Genomic DNA, 24,123 nt, shown 5'->3' on the forward strand with positions numbered 1-24,123 from the left:
AAGGCTGAAACCTGAATAAGACAGAAATATTTGAAAACAGATTGAAAACTTTTTCAAAGGTTTTATGAACTGGTGAGATCTGGGTGAGTCTTGACTGAACAGATGGATGGTCCCGTGATTAGATCAGTAATGGGCACAGACCTCCATTTCGGTGTCAGCACGGGGGAGATAGGTTACTGCTATGGGCTTGTATTATTAAAGATGAGCTAGTTAGAACTATTCGGGTTGAATATCGACTCAAAATTAGCTCCCAAGCCTACTGCCAGTCTTTCGAATACACTTTCTTCAAGTAGATTCACAGGAAAAGTCTGCATCTTTTACGAAAACCATGATTTTTATACAGGACAATGCTCCATCGCATGCATTGAAGTCTCCACTGCTTGGCTGCCAGTAAAGGCTTTAAGGATGAAATAATAATAACATGGCCCCTTCTTCACCTGCCTAAACCCTATTGAGAACTTGTGGGTCCTTTTTAAACAGGATATTTATGATGAAGGAGAACAGTACACCTCTCTGAACAGTGTTTGGGAGGCTGTGGTTGGTGCCACCCAAAAAGTTGATCGTCAAGAGATTAAGAAACTGACAGACTTCATGAATGGAAGGTTTATGCCTGTTATTGAAGAGAAGGGGGGTGATATTGGTCACTGATACTTTTTTTTTAAATGTCAGAAATGTATTTTTGTACATTTTGAGCTGTTTTGTTATTAGGCTGGGTTCATATAGCGTTTGCCACTTTGTTCAGTGGCTCATCGGGGCTTATGTCCAAACCTCCGCAAAACGGGATTCGAGCATATGCCCCTATGAGGCCATTTGCTATAATGCAGAGGGAGTCACTGTGTGCTCTGTTGTGCATCATCTTCAGCTGTATATGCCTATTGGTGGCGGACAGCAAGACGTAGACAACCAAAAATGATGCCCCACAGAGCACATAGTGACTCCATTTCCATCATTATAGTCAATTGCCCCGTCAGCGCATACGCCCGAATCTCATTTTGTGGGGGTTCAGACGTAAGCCCCAACTGAGCCATGTAATGGCAAACCTTATATGAGCATAACAATATTCTCACTTTAACAGATGAAAATAAACAATTGAGATGCGAAAAAGGATGTTTTTCATTTAGTTGTCTAATAATTCTGAACACTAATAGTTGCCCAATAATTCTGCACAAATAGATATTTACCTAAGAAAGTCAAAACCTCTCTTTTACTTTTTTAAATATTCAGATTTCAGGTTTATGAACCTGTGATATTGATTGACAGCACTGTAGATGTTTAATAATTAAATTATTCATCAAAAATACAAATTGCCTAAAAATTCTGCCCACAGTGTACAATAAGGCATAAATCCTAAATATCTATGTGGCGCCCCTGCGGGTTCAGTCGCCACAGAGGTACTGCATCTCATCCAGAGGTGTGGTATCTCACTCTCAGGTAAGGATGGAGTACTGCCCGGGGCCCACACACTTGCATCCATTACACTCCACTTCAGAGAGAAGGGCGAGATTGCTCATAAGGGAGAGCACAGTCCCTGGTCCCTAGCTGGAGGGTGGAACCATGTAGTGGGTGTGGGTGGAGAAAGAAGTACAGGGGAGCACTTCAGAAGGAGTATAAAAAGAAGGAACCATCTAGAAGCAGTTCAGTTGAGACCAGTCAGACAGAGAAGAAGCAGTGGGAGCAGGAGCTCTGTAGGAGCTCTGCTCAGAGGAGCAGGCCTAGAGTGAGAGGCCCAGGAGGACTGGCAGGACGAGGAAGGGAGCAGAGGAAGGCTCCAAGAGGAACAGAGGGGATCCCAGGGGCACGGGAAGTGCAGATGCCACCCGTGCGCCTGAATCTGCAGGAACGTGGAGGGATCAGGCCGCAAAGGGGACCAGCCCCTAACTAGTGGAGAACTACAAGGCTCAGCTAGAAACCGGAGGCTTCTGTACTTTCAGGGTGCAACTGCTCACAACCGCAACTACATCGCTAAAAAGGTAGCCACATAGGATTCAGGGGACTGCAGGTTGCCCGCCAAAATCCGAGGTTACTGGCTTGGAACACTGGTTACGAGGCGCAGGGCAGGAGGGTGAGAGCCAGCGCAGGAAGATGACCGAGGAAGGCACACAGAATGGGGTCCCGTTATGTACTCCTGAAACACCTGGGAATTTGCTGAACCCCTGCCTTGGTAAACACAGGACGGCGTGGGAGGTCACCCTGGTCCTGGTAACCTTGAGTTCAACAACTGTGAGTAAACCTTGAAGACTGCACCCCACTGTGTCCTAGAATTATTATCTGCGCCATCCCCTGCACTACACTGCACAGCAACATCTACCTCATTTATCATCACTACACCGCCCTGGAGCTTAGCTCTACCTGTGGAGAGCTGAACCAACTCTGCTGCGTCACCATCAGCTCCAGAGGATCTGCACCGCAGCAGTGGCTCCATAAAGCCGCATACCACAGGTGGCGTCACAAACATTAAACTATAAAAACTATAATCCCCTTTTATTGACCGCCTTGGGTCACGGACCGGGTCACTGCCACTGTGACATCCCCTGCACTGACCAGCCCAACACCAAGTACCCCACGGCCCAGGGGGCGCGTCATCTACATTATAAAAATGTTATAAAAAAGTAACCGCAATGCCTTTTCTCCTATTACTCTTCCTATTTCTCTTAAAAAGTATTCTTATGCACCAAGCATATAATAACCGCATCAAACATGCATTACTGACACATATACGACCTCTACCTCATGAATGAGAAAAGAAGGGTATGCTATACGTGAACCATACATATTGTGATAACGCTTTTTTATTCCTTATCATAGACCCTTCTAATATCATTCACTTCTCAAATGTATTTCCTGTCTTCCTCCAATTGATAGTTGAAAGGGTGTGATTGGCGCCGGCCAGAACCGTCAGTGTGTTGGATGCAGCCTGACTCTCATAGGCTGTCATTGTCAGGCTGTATCCAGCACACTCGTGGTCCTGGTGATACGGAGACCACATTAGACCTGTTAAACATCAAATACTCACTTGAGATGAAACCATAACCATGAGTAAAGGAGTCCGGTGGAGACGTATGATCCAGTCATAACCAAATGGCAGTGGTCTATGCAATCAAGAACTATCAACTTACCATCTGAAATCATTCATATTGAAAAATAAATTATATTTTCCAGGCCAAGCACTTTCAGCAAAGTTCTAAGTGCCCAGTAGCAATTGAATAGTATTTAGTAACAATTATACCTTCGTGGACTAGACAATTTTTTTAATTTGTAGTTTGTTGCATTATTTTTTTTACTGTGCACCCATATTTTTCGGCAGAGTGTATGTAAGACCAACATTGTTGACTGCTTTTTTTCATAAATGGGTTTTTAAACCGGTGTCACGTATAGCGAGATCTAGTAATTCCTTTGTTGATCTATCAATGGTATAGAAATCTGTTATTCATATTTAAGAGGTGTAAGCTTTGCTGTGTAGACTGGGACATAAGATTGGAATTATCTCATCCTTATAAGTAGGTGCAGAAGAAAAAATAATAATAATAGCCCTCAAGGCCTAGAAAGATGCAATAGCAACAATATATGCAAAACTTGGCATTCTTTATATTACCGTATTGAGGGAGGGGCTGTTCTCCGCTACTTTCTGGGGACTGCAATAATCTATACAATTTCTCTATCAACTATTCCCTTTCCAGTTGCCACATGTGTGCTGTTATAAGTAGACATGATAAGCTAAAAAAACACCAAAATTCAGCCATGCCTCATTGAAATGACTAAGGTAACATATGAGAATATGATGTCATTATCTAAGCCATGACTGATAGCAGCTTCCCATCATCTACCCTAAGTTTTCCCCTTGAGACTCAGACACATTCTTATACATTGTTGCACCATCGTTCATGGTTGATGATGCATAGTTTCCGTGTAAAATCATTAGAAACTATTGATATGATCTAGGAAAACAAGATGACATCATAGTTACATTACTTTTATATTCCTCTTCTAGGTATAAAGTATAAAGACAGGGTGGAAGAGTGATGAATGGAAACACGCAGTGTCTTTTTAATGTCTCTTTGTTCATTGTAATCTAATAAGGCTAATGTTGTTTTGTTTCTCTTTGAACAACAGCTCACAGGGGACACATAAATGAGTGTAACCCAACCTTCCTGAATGGGGAGAGGGTACATGAATCATGAGGTTGGTTTGGTCTCTAGGGTACTCCACATGGTATGCAAGATCAGTTATCAAACATTTGCTTTGCAAAGTTCAGGAAGAAAAAAAGTTCAAAATGAGAAGACGTGTAGTGTAAAATGCATACTAATTTCCTACTACAGGACAATATAATATTAACAACAATAATCCTAATAATAATTTTAATTATTAATGTATTTCACCCTCGTGACTGGGGAAAAGGCAGAATACCACATTTTCTGGACTTTAAAGGGATATTCTCATCTCCAAGATCCTATCCCAATATGTAGAAGGTGTAATAATAAGAGTAATAATATTAGGAAATACCTAATAGTTAGTCGGAACCATGGATACCTAAGCTACTGCAATGCCCTGCACATGGGGTAAGCAACAAAGTGAATCAGAAGAACTTTACTAAATTTCTAATTGGAGGTATTTTCTAATATGATTATTATTACACCTACTAGGTACGCCAAGGAATAGCTAGGGCGCCCTTAGCTTTAGAGATAAGGAAGGAGCCCTTAGCCCCGGGATATCAAACTACCCTCACGTGACATTGGTGATCTGTGTACAACCTGTCCCCTTCCCAGCTGCTTTCTCTAAGGCCAGTTTCTCACATCTACAAATTATGGTCCTAGTATGGACTGTGATGTACATATTGGCTGTGGGTCATAGATATTTATGAGGCTGTTGAGTTCGAGTCAAGAGACCTGTGGCCATTCCATAGGTGACGGTTTGTACTTGGACTGTGATATTCAGATGTGTGAAACATTAATGGGAAAGTCTGTAAGAAAGATCAGTCCAGGAGGTGAATGGCACAGATTTCTCCGGTAAGATATATTACAAAGTTGCTTATTTTCATGTGTACTATTGATTAATGGGAAAAAAATTAAAGAGATGATTACTCTTTAAAACAATGGTCCACTAGGACAGTCTAATTCAGATTTGACGTAAGGAATGAATAGCTGTACACAGCCCTGCCATTTTTTCTTCGACAGGGTCATGCTTGTAACTTTTAGCACTATCTCCGCTGTAGTTATGACCTTTTAACTCCAGCTTCTTTCCAAAGTCAATTTGGGGGAAGTGGTATTGTCACACTTTGCTGACACCTGTAATACATGTCTGCACAGTCTGCCTGCGCTCACCATTCTGAGCCATTGGGCCAACAGAGGAGCCTTAAATGAACCAGTGGTCCACCCCAAAGTATAACTTAATAATAACATGGGTTCCGATGGGATGGAGGAATTTTCGAGACATGTTGGGCAGAGACCAATTGAATCTTTTCATTTTCTAGAACAAATTATATTTTGTTTAAAAAGGTAAAGAAACTGAAAGAGATATATTGAAATGTAACCAGACAGCCATAATTATTGACAAGATCAGCAGATATACGATTTCTCCGGAATAAACACTTCACACATTTCTGTGTTTGCACAACGCCATAAATTAGGGTTTTACTGGTATTCAGCGAGAACTGAAAAACAAAACCGGCAGTGTTCACAGGTAATCACAGAACACATATTCATGTCTATTTTCGGATGTGAAGAAATTATACAGAAATGGCTGAAGCATTGGTACAGAAACATTCTGCCAGGTGGTTGAGGTATTATCAAAATGTTTTTTTCGTAGCCCATAAAATACTCTTTGAACATTTTGTGCGTCAACTTGTAAAAGGGACATTGGTTTCCTAAAATGACTTGAAACCTATTTCATTATCTGACCAATGCACCGTCCGTTATGTAACATATACTATGGATTACGGTATTGGGAATCACAAATGAATGATGTATTTGCCTTGGCGTTAGTGATGTGGCCTCCAGCGTTTTCCTATGTCTGCGGTTAAACAGACAAATAGTGAAATTAAAGATATTTGATCTTTATGCGGCTGCTGAGCAGATCAAAAGGAAAGGACGGACGTGCGCTAACCTCACCGAGTTAATAAAAGAAGATTTGGTTCAAATATCTCTGTCAGCATTTCTGGAAAATATATTAAAGGGAATATGTTACCACAGATCCACCCTCTCTCCCCATGGAACCTCACATAGTGAATAACTGGATTCCTCCTCCAGAACCAGTGCAGACCCTGAGATATAATTTATGGGTCTTTTGCTGGCATAACTGCAAATTGACTGACTTGAAAGAAGATTTCCTAAGACAGTTTTTTTTTCTTTTCATAGCCGGGGTCTCATCGTCGAGGACACCACTTTTATCAATTTGGAAGCATTGAAGCATGTGCTACAGGAATAGACAGAGGCAGTTATTGGAAATATGGGCCTGATTGCTAGAAGAGTCTTTGTGCTCCTTGGCCTTCAATAGCTTAACATAAAGCCAATGTAAATGTTTTTAACAAACTATCAGTATTTCCGAGCCATGAAAGTTACCAGTTCTGTTATTTACACAGAGTAAGAAGCTGCGCGATCCCCTACTCTACTGGGTTCCGGTACACCGGCATAATTTTCACATATGGCATGTCAACTCCTGATGTGCCCAATTTTTAAGATTTACATATCACTCTAACCCCAATCTTATTATTCTGGATATACCTCCAAAACTAACCATAATTATAACTTCAACACAAAAATATAGACATAAGTTCTGAGAGCTAGTAACAAATGGTAGCACCCACTATTACCCCATATCTCATATCAAAGCTTATAAAGAAGAATAATGCAAATATGTGTCAGTATCAATACAATGATATTAATAAACTATAAATAATTTCACTTGTGTGTCAACCACCGAGAATCCCTTGGCCCACTATGCTAGACACATAATAATACCCATAAAATAGTCATACATATCAAATATACCATCCACAGTGGAGCCATCCGTATATTAAGACTGGTGTTACATATCACTAGCTATGAATTGGTGCTGATTTCCACATATATACCAGTTTTTCTGGTGTACATTATTGTAAATTTATGGCATTGTAGATGGCTAAGCCCCTTCTTAGAAAACCTTACCCACTTTCCAAAAAAAAATCACGGTGCTAGCACAAAAGGGAAAAGAGCTGGATTTTTGCGTACAGTTAGGTCCATATATATTTGGACAGAGACAACATTTTTCTAATTTTGGTTCTAGACATTACCACAATGAATTTTAAACAAAACAATTCAGATGAAGTTGAAGTTCAGACTTTCAGCTTTCATTTGAGGGTATCCACATTAAAATTGGATGAAGGGTTTAGGAGTTTCAGCTCCTTAACATGCGCCACCCTGTTTTTAAAGGGACCAAAAGTAATTGGACAGATTAAATAATTGTAAATAAAATGTTCATTTCTAGTACTTGGTTGAAAACCCTTTGTTGGCAATGACTGCCTGAAGTCTTGAACTCATGGACATCACCAGACGCTGTGTTTCCTCCTTTTTGATGCTCTGCCAGGCCTTCACTGCGGTGGTTTTCAGTTGCTGTTTGTTTGTGAGCCCATCTGTCAGAAGTTTAGTCTTTAACAAGTGAAATGAATGCTCAATTGGGTTGGGATCAGGTGACTGACTTGGCCATTCAAGAATATTCCACTTCTTTGCTTTAATAAACTCCTGGGTTGCTTTGGCTTTATGTTTTGGGTCATTGTCCATCTGTAGTATGAAACGACGACCAATCAGTTTGGCTGCATTTGGCTGGATCTGAGCAGACAGTATGGCTCTGAATACATCAGAATTCATTCGGCTGCTTCTGTCCTGTGTCACATCATCAATAAACACTAGTGACCCAGTGCCACTGGCAGCCATGCATGCCCAAGTCATCACACTGCTTCCGCCGTGTTTTACAGATGATGTGGTATGCTTTGGATCATGAGCTGTACCACGCCTTCGCCATACTTTTCTCTTTCCATCATTCTGGTAGAGGTTGATCTTGGTTTCATCTGTCCAAAGAATGTTCTTCCAGAACTGTGCTGGCTTTTTTAGATGTTTTTTAGCAAAGTCCAGTCTAGCCTTTTTATTCTTGATGCTTATGAGTGGCTTGCACCGTGCAGTGAACCCTCTGTATTTACTTTCATGCAGTATTCTCTTCATGGTAGATTTGGATATTGATACGCCTACCTCCTGGAGAGTGTTGTTCACTTGGTTGGCTGTTGTGAAGGGGTTTATCTTCACCATGGAGATTATTCTGCGATCATCCACCACTGTTGTCTTCTGTGGGCGCCCAGGTCTTTTTGCATTGATGAGTTCACCAGTGCTTTCTTTCTTTCTCATGATGGACCAAACTGTAGATTTTGCCACTCCTAATATTGTAGCAATTTCTCGGATGTTTTTTTTCTGTTTTTGCAGCTTAAGAATGGCTTGTTTCACCTGCATGGAGAGCTCCTTTGACCGCATGTTTACTTCACAGCAAAACCTTCCAAATGCAAGCATCACACCTCAAATCAACTCCAGGCCTTTTATCTGCTTAATTGAGAATGACATAACGAAGGGATTGCCCACACCTGTCCATGAAATAGCCTTGGAGTCAATTGTCCAATTACTTTTGGTCCCTTTAAAAACAGGGTGGCACATGTTAAGGAGCTGAAACTCCTAAACCCTTCATCCAATTTTAATGTAGATACCCTCAAATGAAAGTTGAAAGTCTGAACTTCAACTGCATCTGAATTGTTTTGTTTAAAATTCACTGTGGTAATGTCTAGAACCAAAATCAGAAAAATGTTGTCTCTGTCCAAATATATATGGACCTAACTGTAAGTACGCCTTGTACTGAATTTTGCACATTTTTAAAAACTGGTTTAGTGACAATGATAAATTCTCTTGGTCAGATCCAACATGTGATGCTCCCTAGTTTTTGAGTTTGGGAAATAATACAAAGTTGGGGAAAGTAACCTGGCGCTATAAAAAAATAGATTGTTCAGTGTAATTTTCAAGTTTAGGTAGTTTTGCTTTTTTCCATTTACTGTAATAGTTTTACTCAACACAATTTAATAAAAGTTGTGAAAACAGTTGACGTCATGTAGAAAGAGTCCGAGCAGCACTGTAGCTATGAGTCCACAATAGTGTTTGCCCCGTCCCGGGATGTAGCTTTACTGAGTCTTGCGGATTCTGTCCCATTTGTTAATTGTTCCCAGATGTTCTTTTACTTTGAAAGTTGGAAGTAAAGTTTCTATGTTAGCTGTTCCTAATGAAAGTGTCTACTTAATATTGTCGTGCTATCTTTGCATACCCTTCCGTGTCATTTCTATATGGGAGTATGACTGATTTGTGTTGACACAGCTGCTCACTTTACACCATTTGTTTGCCTACAAGTTTGCTCAAATTGCTTTTTTAATTTTGGAGCAGTTTATTTAAGCTTTCTCGGATGGTGTTACTTTGTCTTTCCTGGCCAATCTGAGTGTGTATCTGAGCTGTGTGTATCTACCTGGTGATTTCAAAGCTTTCCCTTTCTTTTTGCAGTGAGGCATCATTAAATCAAACATGAGCTGCATGTCCTAGGGTAGAACACATTCTGGCTCTCCTACAAGATAAGAAAAACCAAAGCTTAACTCTAACCTCAAGTGTCCATAAAATGTATCTGTGAAACCATTTTTCTTATTATTTTTCATGTAAAATTTCATGTGTTTCATATTATAGTAATTTAGACCTAGGATCAATCCCCCTGCTGGCATCTAATTGTATAGAAGTAAGTCCTGAAGGGTTTGAAGCTCATCACACTGAACAAAACCAAAAATGTTACTGAACTTCGCAAAGGCTCCATTATTCTTGACTACTTATCTACACTCAATAAGGGTCGATTAAGCCAAAAATTCAGAAAATTCAGCATTTGACAAAAACATCACTTCATGTAAAGCATCAACGTTGGTATGCCGACAAAAATTATGTGCTTTTACATGTGTTTTTAAGCATACACCTAGAATCTGTTGGTTTGGAAACTGTTTAGGAACTTAAAAGGGTGGTCTGAAACCAAAGGTGATTTTCTTACTAAATGTCTGTTTATTTAACGTAATAATCTCAACACTTTTCTAATATGAAAAATTCCCTATTGTTCCTTCTCTAAATTCCTATTTACTTTTTTTTTAAGAATTCCAGTGAAGTTTCGTTTGAGAATTCCCAGTGCATGCTGGCATACCGAAAAGGGACCTTGTCAGAGGGCCGGGGCTGAAATGACTGCCGTAGCTACAGTCCCAAGCCAAAACAACCTTCATCAGTGACGTCCATTTTCTGGTTAGGACTAGTCCCTTCTGTACTCAGCATGTGCCAGTTGTCAATTCTGATCCTTGGTCAGTATGCTCCTTGCTATATATTCATTTGAATGTGCACTAACATTGTGCTCTTTCTCCAGCTCCAAAGAGAAGTGATGAGCCGGCAAGAGAGCCCACTGTCATTGCGTATTGAAAAGGAGAGAAACCGGCAAGGAGGGAGAACAGGGACCAGCCCAGCCCCAGAAACAGATGTAATTGATAAAAAACACCTTTGTTTCCCCTTTAATGATTAAAATGGGAAAGAAAGCATGATAAATAGTACAAGTCAAAAGTTTGGACACATCTGTTCATACAATTGTTTTCCATGTTCTTTTTCAATGTGCACATTGTAGATTAAGACTCAAGGCAGCAAAACCATAAAGAAAAAAACACATATATTAGCAAAGAGTATAGAAAGATGTGTGAAACAAACCAGAATATGTGTTAAAACTTAGTTTCTTCAAACTTCCCCCTTTTTTCTCTGATAGTTTTGAACATTTGACATTTTCTGAAGCTGCTTCATCAAGTATTCAGCTGGAATGGCTTCCAATGAACTGGTATGCCTTGTCAAGAGTTCAATTGTGGAATCAGCAGCCTTCAGAAAGTGTTAGCGATCATCAGGAGTCTTTGGCAGAAGCAGTGTTGGTACACAGTTCCAGACAGTGCTGAGCCCTATTACACTACTGTTCTAAGCCAGAATATGGCAATAACCACTCAAGTAAAGAGAAACTACAGTCCATCATTACTTTTAGACATGAAGGTCAGACAATTCAGAAAGCTTCTGGAAGCTTCAAGATATATTCAAGTGCAGTTATGACAACCATCAATACAGAGGGGTATCTAGGCGGGCAGGCGGGAAATGTGCCCCAGGTGCAGCCAGAAGGGGGGGCGCAGTCGGGCTACCTAATACGACAGTCCGATGTGTCTTCCCTAGTGGCTGCGTCCTGCCACCCCCCGGACTGAGAGTCGGCAGTTTTCTGAGCAGGGTGTCAAGCTGACACCGAGCTCAGAGAAGCTGCAGCGTGCCGACTCCCAGCATTCAACTGTCAGGGTCAGAGCAACGCCAGCAGCATGATCAGGTCATGTGATCACGCTGCTGATGTCACTCACCGGCACTGCAGCTGCAGAGGTGCACATTGGTGGAAAGTGCTCTGTGCTTCAGAGCTGAAGACACCAAAGATGGTGTGGAGGTGAAGATTCATTGTGGGGGTGATTTACTATGGGGGGAGATTTATGGTATGGCGAGGGGGTGATCTATGTTATGGCAGGGGGGTGATTTACTATGGGGGGGTGATTTATTGTATGGTTGGGGGGTGATTTACTATGGGGGGTGATTTATGGTATGTCTGGTGGGTGATTTACTATGGAGGTGATTTATGGTATGGCTGGGGAGATTTAGTGTTGGGAGAGGGGTGGGAGAGATTTTGTGTGTGGGGGATTGGTGCAGACACAGAATGGGGAGAATGGGTGAGTACATAATAAGGGGAGAGAAGGAGGGGAATGTATGCGGACACAGTATGGGGAGCGAGGATGATGTGATGTGTGCAGGTAAATATATAAGGAGACAGTATGGTTAGCAGGGGGATGTGAGAGAAGACAGTATGAGGAGGAGGAGGGGAGGGGGAAATAATGGGGGGAGAAAAGTGTGAGTGAGCACAGAATTAGAGACTGAATAGTGTTGGGGGTGTAGTATGGGGGGCAGTGTAAGGGCACAGCCAGGAAGGGACAGTATGCCAAGGAGTGGAATGTGATGAGGGGTCACACTGGGCCCTATAAGGGGGACACAGTGTGAGAGGACAGTGTGAAGAGGAGGCCCAGTATGGTAAGGAGAGGGCAGTGTGGAGGGCATGTACCATACGAGGGATAGTGTGGGGGTCATATTTTGTGCAGGGAATATAGTGAGGGGCAATTATTTATTCAGGGGCTCAGCATAGGGTAGATATTTTTATTCAGGAGCATTATACTGACACTGCTATCTTTAAGGGCATCGTGTGGGGATGTGCTGCAGAAGACTGGAGAAGATGGAAGTCTGCAGAGACAGGTGTGGATGAGAAAAGTCATCATGGCATCTGGACAAGATGAAGAAGAAAGAAAACAACTCCAGAGACAACGTCAGCTATCAGGTACCTGGATGTAAATGTTTTTTGTGATGCTAATTCTCATATTTTTATTTATGTTAGGAGCATTAAAGGGGTTGTTTAAGTTTGTGATGAGTCTGCAGTCATTCTATGTGACTGCAGACTTCTGACTTCTCACAGTGCACACTGCACGCTGTCAGGATTCTCTGGTGCCGGCGATTTGTATACTTACGGTCACATGCTGACTAGACATGCGTGGCCTCACTCAATGACAATGAATTGAGTGTGGCGGGACACGTCTAGTCGGAATGTGGCCAGAAGTGTACAAATCGCATACTTGTGCAAGGCAGAATCCTAAAAGTGTGCAATGTATGCTGTGTGAGAATTCAGAAGCCTGCAGTCACATAGAGTGACTGCAAACTTTAATCTCAACCTGGACAAGCCCTTTAATTATAAAATGAAGCCCTGTAGCCAATCCTAACAGTGTGTAATATACTCGCTGTCAGGATTCAGCTCTGCTTGCAGGTTTCAGCAGTCATCACATGGATACCTCACTCATATGCGATTTTCATACTTACGGTCATGTGGCAACGAGCTTCTCTTTCTGCTTCTTCTTTTCACTGAACATTGAGAGAATTAGGCAGAGCAGCTCGTCGGCACGTGACTAAGTGTGCAAATCGCATATGTACTGGGGGGGGCGCCAAACGGAACTCTTGCTCCAGGTGCCAGAAAGCCTTGATACACCTCTGATCAACAGCGATAATGAAATTGTCTCTCACAACGCCCCAGGAAAGAAAGACCAAGAATTACTTTTGCTGCAGAGGATAAGTTCATCAGACTTACCAGCCTTCTAAACCACATACTGTCAGCACCTCCGATAACAGCCCTCATAAATAATGCACGGACATCAAGTAGTAGACAAATCTGTACTGTGGTCTGATAAGTTAAAATGTGAAATTTTTGGTACCAATTGCCATGTCTCTGTGAGATGCTGAAAATGTGAGTAGATGGTTTCTATATGTGTGATAGTGTGGGGGTGCTTTGCTGGTAATACTGTTGCTGATGTATTCCAAATTCATGGCACACTTGCTCAGCATAGCTACCACAGCATTCTGCAATGACTTGCCGTCCCATCTGGTTTGCACTTAGTAGGAACATTATTTGTGTTACAACAAAACACAGAGGCAAATGGAGTGTTGTGTCAGATGATGTGGCCTCCCCCACAAGATAGTTTGAGAGAGTTTGAGATTAGTTGAACTGCATAATGAGAGCAAAACAGCCAACAAGTGCTCAACATATCTGGGAACTGCTTCAAGACTATTGGGAATCAATTCCAGGTGACTACCTGATGAAGCTGCTTGATATAATTCTAAGGGTGTGTATAGCTGTCATCAGAGAAAAAGGCTGGTACTTTGAGGAATCTAAGGTTTAACACATATTCTGGTTTGTTTTACTTGTGTTTCACTCATAGCACAGGAGCATTTCTACTACATAGAGGTGATCTGTTCATCACCTCTATGTAGCAGAAGCGATCAGGTAATTGCTGCGTCTAGTCTCCTATGGAGACTATTGAAGCAAGCAAAAAGTGTAAAAAAAATGTTTTTAAAAATATTAAAAAAAATTAAAAAAATATAAAAGTTTAAATCACCCCCCTTTCGCCCCATTCAAAATAAAATAATAAAAAAAAAATCCCAACATACACATATTCGGTATTGCCGCGTTCAAAATCGCCCGATCTATCAATATAAAAAAAGAATTAATCCGATTGGTAAACGGCGTAACAAGAGAAAAATTCTAAACGCCAGAATTACGTTTTTTGGTCGCCACAACATTGAAATAAAATGCAATAACGGGCGATCAAAACATCGGATCTACCCCAAAATGGTATCAATAAAAAGTTCAGCTCGGTGCGCAAAAAATAAGCCCTCACCCGGCCTCAGATCCCGAAAAATCAGGTCTTGGAATATGGCGTCATTTTTTTTTTATTTTTAGCAAACTTTGGATTTTTTTTTCACCACCTAAATAAAAAAGAACCTAAACATATTTGGTATCTACGAACTCGTAATGACCTGGAGAATAAGAAAGGCAGGTCAGTTTTAGCATTCAGTGAACATGGTTAAAAAAAAACAAAAAAACATATGTGGTATTGGACTTTTTTTTTGCAATTTCACCGCACTTGGAATTTTTTTCCCGATTTCCCGTACATGATATGGTAAAACCAGTAATGTCGTTCAAAAGTACAACTCGTCCCACAAAAAATAAGCCCTCACATGGCCATATTTCCCAAAAAATAAAAACGCTTTGGCTCTGGGAACAAGGGACGCAATAAACGAAAACGCAAAAACGGAAAATCCCAGGGTTCTTAAGGGGTTAATGTGCACATGCCATGTAACATACACAAAGGGGGAATTAAACATTTCCTTTACACCAATTTTTTGGGTTGAAAAAAAGTCACAAACTATGGTGCACAGAGATGTGCCTCAATTTTTGAGAGGCAAACATCTTAAATAAATTAAGTTTGTTTCACTCCAGCAAGCTTTTTTTTTAACATCTGCATATAAAATACTGATCTTAACAAATCCTCCCCCTTGGACGTGGGTAAGAGCATTCTACAATAATAGTCCTTTTGAACCAACATATAAAGTGATTGATACTTCTGGTTTTAACAAACCTCTGAAAAGTCATAGAGATACAGAATGTTAGAATTTTGTATAGTAGTTGATCCAAGAGAATACAATTACTTCTGACCACCATTACTCATTTCCCTATCAGTCCTGAAATGTCTAAGATACAGACCAAAGGTGGAGAGGGGGAAAGCACCTGAGGTCCCTTTGGTTTAGTAAATGTAGGGGCCTAAGCTCCAAAGCAAAACAAAGTCAGCCTTGATCACCTGATTGACAACTTCCGGGAGGCAACTACCTTGAGAACTCCAAGTGCCAAATTCTTCTCTTCCAACACATCTACCATCAGACGAGACTCAGAAGGTTCCTCTACACAGTAGATGGTTTACCAGTTCAGCTGTAATCAGTGGGTTTTACCAACATTAAAGAAGTGCTCCCATTAAGTTTTTAATTCATTAAATGTTTGTATATATGCATGTAATATACTGTAGTGTGAGTGTATTAATATACTCACCTACCGCTGCTATATCCGGTGTACAGCGCCGTTCTTCTCTTCATCTTAGTGACGTCAACACTCTACAGTCTGGCCGGGTCACCCTGTGCTCTATGTGACCCGGAAGCGTCTTTTACAATGTAAGCCTATGGAGCATCAGAATGAAGCTAAACAGGCTTTCATTGTAAAAGAAACTCAGGCATAGCGCATAGAGCGAGCTGATTAGTCGCAATTGCGGTGACGTCACTGAGAAGATTAGAAGAACGGCGCTGGACACCAGAGAGAGCAGCAGTAGGTGAGTATATTAATACACTCACACTATATTACATGTATATAAAGACACATTTAATGAATAAAAAAACATAATAGGAGTGCTTCTTTAATATAATGTGTATGGCCAGAATAAGGGTCTTATGGAAGTCCACCAGTACTGTCTAATACTAGAAGTTTGAAAAAACTGAAGGTGCACTTTAAGTAACTCTCCACTATGTATACATTCATTTAGCAATCAAATGCTTCTCTGTCCTTATTTCGTACGACATTGAGTTCAAAACATCATACAAACATACAAAGTATTTATTTTTTTTTGAGTTACTTCTTATACAGATTAATAATGAATATATGATTCTTTCCATAAGGTGCTATGAATATCATTTCAATTAATAAAGATGATTAGAGTGATGATTACATCTGACTATGGCCAATATGCTCTTTCCAAAAAGAAATGAACATGATGACTGTTTCTGGCCATAGCTACATCTGTACTATGTGCAGGAAACAATTTAGCTCTGTTTAGCTGAACAGGAAAACTAGTTGTAAATATGAGGACACGTAATAATCCATCGGATTTTATAGCGCTCCGGCTTTATCTGCATCCGGATCTTTGAAGCTGCCAAACATACCTATAAAATATATGACCACTTTGGTCAATACCTTCTTATTTAAAGTTCCCCATTATACCTTTTATTTTGGAAACCCCCATCCTGTTCTTTATTCTATGCAAATGATGGTGCCTGTAATCTCTGCACCAATGGATCTTATTTGCCCACTTATCCCTATGAGGGCTTGCTCACACCGCCATATACATCCGACAATTGCTATCTGATTTTTAATTGGATAGCACTTGGACCAATGTTATTCAATGGGGCAGTGCTGATGACCAATTTTTATCACTGACAGAATCTGTTAGTGAAACAAATTGCACCATGCTGTGATTTCACACTGAAATTAGATGGCACGCACCCATTCACGTCTATGGGTGTGGAGAAAACATTGGACTGCACTCGTATGACACCTGACTGCAGTCCGATGTCACACAATGGAAAAGATGAAGAATCGGTAATGATGGAGAATTTTTTAATCTCCATCTTCTCCTCACAGTGTGATCCGATTCTCTCATCCGAGAGACTCTGGTCACACTATGTTAACACTCTGAGCAAACTCAGATCAGGGTGTCACTAGCATAATCGACCCGATTCTCTCGGATGAGAGAATCTACGGTTGTGTGACCCCGGCTTTACCTGAATTATTCACACATGTAAAGAGAGGGATTCGGATAACAGCTATATATGCATTTTTTTTTATTTATAAGCCAAGGGTCACCAGAGATGAAACTTAGTACCTTCTCCATGCGTGATAGGGAATAAAAGCAATATGAAAGCTGCTCAGCAGATGTCTTTTTAGGACCGACTATTACCTTGAACTGGAGGTGAGAGTGATGAAATCTAATTTATTAGGAAAAATGGAGCAGATTGTGAGTGTGGCCCTTCAGGGTCTCCGCTAGACTTTTCTTCTAAACACTTTCTTTACAGGAGAACATTGATATGACCTATCTCCCCTGAAATAGTATAGTCATCTGTGTCCATTATATGCCCCCTTTCCCAGTACTGATAGGCCAGGGGCCAGAAAACTGCATGATACAAATACACATATGTTAATAAGGATTTCAAAGAAGTTTTAAGGGTGGGTACATTTTAAGCTTTATTTTCATGCCCTAATGCTATTTTGGAGGTGCTGGGGAGATCTTGCACACATGAGTACAGCATTCAGATCCTGGCACTCACTGATTCCTTCTCTTTTTGATGTACCTGGGGTAACTCAACACCTCTACTCTCTCTATGGGTGATACACTGGAGAATGGACTTGAGCTATGGAAACCACACCTAAGTTCTACATTTCTTTTAACAGGATGTTAGGAAAAATATTTTCCTCTCTTAACCCATGCAACACTCAAGGAGAACCAAATACAATGTGTGAGACAACAAATCCTGTAAGGTTACTTCTCCAGAAACACTGCTGTGCTGCAGAGAATGCCATTCATTAGCATTGATGATGATACTACATAAACAGACTGCACATAACGCAATGGCTAATACGACAATGACTGTCTTGAAAATAACATGCTCATCGATGAATAATACCAACACTTAGAAGACTATCTTCAAACATTAAATCAAAAGTCTGGTTACATTGTTGAAGCTAAAAAAAACAGAAAAAAAAAATGATTTAGCTGTTCTTGAATTTAAGCTACAAAATGTTAGATTGTACGAAATCTGAGAATATAACTGAATCATCAAAATACTCCAGGTACAAAGTTGTTCAAGTTTCTGCCATATTTCAGTCAAAAGTCATCACCATAAATGTATTTTTTACCTTTTTTCCATGCAACGCTAGAGATCTTTCCAAATAAGTTAGTATGCTGCTGTTAAACTGTATTAAATGAAGATGTTATTCCAAAATCAGAAGAACATTTCCCAAAATGAGACTTCAACTTCATATATGAAGAATAACTTACCTAGTTGGAAGTGATCAATTTTCATCGTGCTGTTGGTCAATGTACCAAAGATTGTGATAATTGAGATCTTTCTTACGGCCATCTCACAAACTGTCTCCAGATATTCATCACGTTGCTGGGAATACATGTTGTTCTCCTCCTTTGGAGTTGTGATTAGCTGTATGACACATTTGAGATATTCAAGAATAAACTGAGGTGAATCTTTTTAACAGACGTTAATTAAGGTAATCCTTGCCTCTCTTCTGTACATCACAACCCCACACTGAAAATACTGTTAGGCTGTGTTCACACGATGCGTATTTCATGCGTTTCCGCGGCGTTTTTGCAGTTGCGTAAACGCCGCGGAAACGCATGAAAAACGCATGGTAGAAGGGAAGCAATGTTCCCCAATGGAAATCCGCATGTGCTGTGCCCATGATGCGGATTTTTCCGCAGCGTTAACGCTGCGGTCAAAAATCCGCAGCATGTCAATTAATTTTGCGGAAACGCGGCGATTTCGCCGCCATTGACTTGCATTAGAACGCGCCAATTCCGCAAGACAGCATTTGTACTTGCGTAATTGGTGCGTTCTAATGTGCGGATGGTACCCAGGTGTGGAGGAGAGGAGAGTCTCCTCCACACCCAGGTACCATTAAAAAAGCTGTAAAAAGAAGAATAAAATAAAAAATAAATGTATTCTTACCATCTGTCGGCCCGCGCAGCGCTCCCGCTTGGTTCCCGGCACTTGCAGTGAGTTGTAGGACCTGCGGTGACGTCAGAGTCATGTGACGGGTCACGTGACGCTGACGTCGGCAGGTCTTTCAATTCAAAGTTGCCGGCAGCCGGGAGAACGGAGTGAGCAGGACAGCGCGGGCCATCGGAGGTAAGTATATACACTCTCTCGGTTCACACTGTATAAATCCATGCTGTTTGCATGGATTTATATAGTGTGACCTAGTTATCAAGCACTTTCCAGGTGATGCTAACATCGCCTGGAAAGCGCTTGTCAATCTGCATGCGGAAACGCATGTGAATCTGCATGTGGATCCGCATGTATTCTGCAGGAAAAACGCATGCACAATCTGCATGCGTTTTTTCTGCCAGGGAGATGCAGAAATGATGCAGAAATTTTCTGCTTCATTTCTGCATCGTGTGCACATACCCTTACAGCTGTGCTTGGTATTGCAAGTTAGGGTCCGTGTACATATGTGACAGGCTCCACTAAAAGACCGCCAATCGGTAAACATTTACTGCTCGGTGGTCATTTAATAGCCTGTTTACACAGGCAGACCATGGTAAATGATGCGCACTACATAACCTATAGTAGATCGCCCAGTGTACAGTGGCATGTAAAAGTTTGGGCACCCCTGGTCAAAATTACTGTTATTGTAAACAGCAAGTTGAAGATGAAATGATCTCTAAAAGGCCTATAGTTAAAGATGACATGTTTCCTTTGTATTTTTGGAAAAAATAAATATTGTCATCTTTTACATTTTAAAAATTATGAAAAGGAAAATGGGCCAAAGCAAAAATGTGGACATCCTGCATGGTTAGTACCTAGTAGCACCCACTTTTTGAAAGTATCACAGCTTGTAAACGCTTTTTACCCCTGAAATGTTCCCCGTGCCATTGGCTGCAACACAACCCCAAAGCATGATTGATCCACCCCCATGCTTAATGGTTGGTGAGATGTTCTTTTCCTGAAATTCTGTGCCCTTTTTTCTCCACAAATACCTTTGATCATTGTGGTGAAAGAGTTCTATTTTAACTTCATCGGTCCACAGGACTTGTTTCCAAAATGCATCAAGCTTGTGTAGATGTTCTTTTGCATACTTCTAACGCTAAATTTTATGGTGAGGACGCAGGAGCGGTTTTCTTATGATGACTCTTCCATGAAGGCCATATTTGTGCAGGTGTCTCTGAACAGTAGAACACTGTACCACAACTACAGAATCTGCTAAATCTTTCTGAAGATCTTTTGCAATCAAGTGGGGATTCTGATTTGCCTCTCTAGCAAACCTACAAACAGCTCTCACTGAAATTTTGCTTGGTCTTCCACACCTTGTCTTGGCCTCCACATTTCTTAATTACATTTCGAAGTGAGGAAAGGGCAACTTAAAAACGCTTTGCTAACTTTTTATAGTCTTCTCCTGCTTTGTGGGCCTCCACCACTTTCATTTTTAGGGTGCTAGGCGGCTGCTTAGTAGAACCCATGGCTGCTGTTTTTTGGCAAAAGCTTAGAGGACGCTGGGTTTTTATAAAGCTGGGAAATTTGCATAACGTGGCCTTTCCTAACGATGATAGTGAAGAAGCCATAACTCTAACAGGCTAATTAAGGTCTGAAAAGTATCTGAGCACACAAATCTCCAAGGCTGCCCAAACCTTTGCATCAGCCAATTTTCCTTTTTGTAATTTTTAAAATGAAAAAAAAAAATGACAATATATATATTTTTTTGTCTAAAATACAAAGGAAATGTGTCATCTCTAATTTTAAGCCTTTTAGAGATCATTTAATCTTCAACTTGCTTAACTGTTCACAATAACAGTAATTTTGACCAGGGATGCCCAAACTTTTACATGCCACTGTACATAGGCTATCATTGATCTTGGCAGTGTGAGTCCTGCTAACACAGGACGATGCACCCCTAAGAACGGTGATCATTTGCATTGCACAGAAAATAATTTAATTTGATGAATGAGCATTTTTATAGGCAGCCTGGGGACACAAACAGATTAATGTGAAATGAGAATTTTTAGGAACGCTCATTCCTGGTAATCTTTCATTATTGATGTAGGTTTAGCCCCATTCAGTTGAATGTAATACCAGGTACAGCTGCTACTAAAAGTACTGAATATATGTGTCTAGAGGATTATCTTTTGCCTCATGCATTAACAGAGCAGAATTTGCAGCGTTACATCACTAATATGTCAGCAGCAGGCTGCAGACATAACTCAACTCTGCACTGTCTATTAATTACAAGCTCTGTTGTGGAGAAGTGCAGAAGAGTTGAGCTCTGAGATAAACATGCTAACAATGATGTAAAAACATACATGCAGTTATACACATGTACAGTAGATGGCAAAAGGTAAAATTGGTCAGGCAGAGGACGGGACTGGAGCACACAGTGTACAGAGGCACAGAGTGCATTCTAGAGGTAGAGGCACAGCAGAGCTATGTTGTCAGGAATCCAGGTGAGAGACACTGCAGTGCTCATGACTGACTATGAGCACTGGAACTACAGCAGGAATTTCCAATAGCAACTGGAGGATAAATAGAGCATGGATGAGGCATCTCTTGGAAATAATATGTGCAAAATTGGGTAGATTTAAAATCGAGTTAAATTGACCTAACTAAATATATGTGTACATTATTATAAGATCATATTGTGATTTTGGAAATAACCTTTTAAAAGAGACAATTTCACTCTCAACCCTCGTAAATCACAGTAATCAGGAAATAGATTTAGATACTCTGTTTCAAAGGAGACAGTCTCTTTTAAAAATCTGTATAAAGTTCCCAGTGAGGTCAAATAAAAGATTGCAGAAGTAATGATAACATACTGTAATACTATAAAACATTACAAATAATAAAACTTAAGAAAGTACAACTGGTTTTCTTTTACTGGGTCAGGTAATGAAGAACCCCAGAATCACAAAAACACAGGGGCTGCTGCACTCTCCAGAGTAGGTCACATTCTGCTTCACTGTGGAAACAGGACATTACAATTTTGTGCACTTTTCAGTAAAACTTAGCAGTCTTGAGGTGGCAGACTCATTTGAAGAGTGGTGTACCTCCTTTGTTCTAGTGATCACTTGGGGTCCCAGTGGTTAGGCCTCCACAGATCATACATTTATGACATACCGCATTTTTCGGACTATAAGACGCACGGGACCATAAGACGCACCTAGGTTGTAGAGGAGGAAAATAGAAAAAAAATGTAGGCATGATGCCCTGTTAAGCGGTAGGGGGTCTGCTGCTGACACTGTTATAGGGGTAATGTCACCCAATTCTGTTAATATCACCCATCCTGGTATATATGACCCCTTCCTTCCTGTTATACGTGGCCCTCATCCCCATGCTGATATGCAAGGCACCCCAATCCACCATCCTGGTATGCATGGCACCCCAATTCCCCATCCTGGTATGCATGGCCCCCCTCATCCCTCCTCCTGGTATGTATGGCATCCTTCATCCTGGTATGTATGGCCCCCCTCACACCCATCCTGGTATGTATGGCACCATCATGCCTCTTCCTGATATGTATGGCACCTTCAATCCTCTTGCTGGTATGTATGGCACCCTTCATCCCTGTATGTATGGCCCCCTTCATCCCGATATGTATGGCCCTCTCATCCCTCTTCCTGGTATGTATGGCACCCTTCATCCCTGTATGTATGGCTCCTCTCATCCTGGTATGCTTGGCACCCCCTGTTCCCCGTCACACTGCACAGAAAAAAAAATAAACAAATATACTCACCTCCTCTCTCCTGCATTGCTGTGTCCCGCTCTGCCTCCTCAGGGTTCTCACTGTGTGAAATGCCCATGGCGTAACTGCCATGCACCCAAACACTGCGAGATGCTGTGCCGGAATAGTCACTGCTCCCCACGCCGGGACTGTGTGCGTGGGGAGCAGTGACCATTCATTCTCCCTAATAGCGCACACTGTAGCCGCAACGCGGCTCCTGCTGCGCTCAGCTGCCAGCGTGCCTGCTATTAAAGCTCATGAATATTCGCCACACCCATGGGAGTGGTGAATATTCATGGACTTTAATATCGGGCACGCTGACAACCGAGCGCAGCAGGAGCCGCACTGAAGCTACAGTGTGTGCGCTATTAGGGAGAATGAATGGTCACTGCTCCCCACGCACGCAGTCCTGGAGTGGGGAGCAGTGACTATTCTGGAACAGAGCGGGACACAGCAATGGAGGAAAGAGGAGGTGAGCATAATTGTTTGTTTTTTTCTTTGCAGCGCTAAGGGGATCAGGAGGTGCCAAGCATACCAGGATGAGAGGGGCCCTACATACAAGGATGAAGGGTGCCATACATACCAGGAAGAGGGATGAGGGGGGCCCTACATACCGGGATGAAGGGTGCCACACTTACCAGGAGCCGCGCTGCAGGCACAGTGTGCCGGCTATTAAGGAAAATGAATATTCATTGCTCCCCATGCCCATGGTTGTGGGGAGCAGTGAATATTCATTTTCTTTAATAGCGGCACAGTGTAGGCTGCAACAGGTGGCAGCTGCCTCCTGGCCCTGCTCATCGCCTACTGCCGCTCTCCCCCAGAACCCCCACCACCCACAGCCACAGCAGAACATATGTTCCGACTATAAGACGCACCCCCCACTTGCCTCCAAAATTTTGGAGGAAAAAAGTGAGTCTTATAGTCTGAAAAATACGGTAGTTTATGAATATACCATTGATACATTTGATGGGAAACGTTTTCAGTTATCCTCAGTTATCCTCAGAGGGAACAAAATCAAAAACATGTTGTAATCAAATTCGTTTGTTGGTATGCTTTTGGTCCTATTATATTCAAGACTGATATATTTACTTGTGTCCATATGGCTACCATTAACTTTGTGTTTGTTTACATGCAATGTCTTAGATAAAGAATGATCACATTAGTATCTATTCGAAGAATGTAATACTTTTCTGTATCTTCATTATCTCCTTATAGGGGTTTTCTACTACTATTATACTGAAGCATAAGACATCAATATCAGATCAGTGGGGCCAAAACCCTGCACCCCATTGATTAGCTTTGACAGGGACCAGACATAAATAGTGTATGGAGGGGAACACCATAGCTCCATAA

General features: G+C 41.4%; 1 protein-coding gene across 1 annotated transcript in view; it reads right to left on the bottom strand.

The window, feature by feature from the left end:
* CCDC80 (coiled-coil domain containing 80) overlaps window positions 1–24,123 on the bottom strand; it is a 119,768-nt gene that overhangs the window by 76,575 nt on the left and 19,070 nt on the right. Inside the window, exon 3 of the mRNA XM_073667236.1 lies at window positions 18,326–18,482. Coding sequence (XP_073523337.1) covers window positions 18,326–18,482 — 157 coding nt within the window. The remainder of the gene's footprint in view (window positions 1–18,325; window positions 18,483–24,123) is intronic.

The sequence above is a fragment of the Phyllobates terribilis genome, unplaced genomic scaffold (assembly GCF_046119375.1).
Source record: "Phyllobates terribilis strain yellow unplaced genomic scaffold, ASM4611937v1 Scaffold_2__4_contigs__length_985480577, whole genome shotgun sequence".
Taxonomy (NCBI): Eukaryota; Metazoa; Chordata; class Amphibia; order Anura; family Dendrobatidae; genus Phyllobates; species Phyllobates terribilis.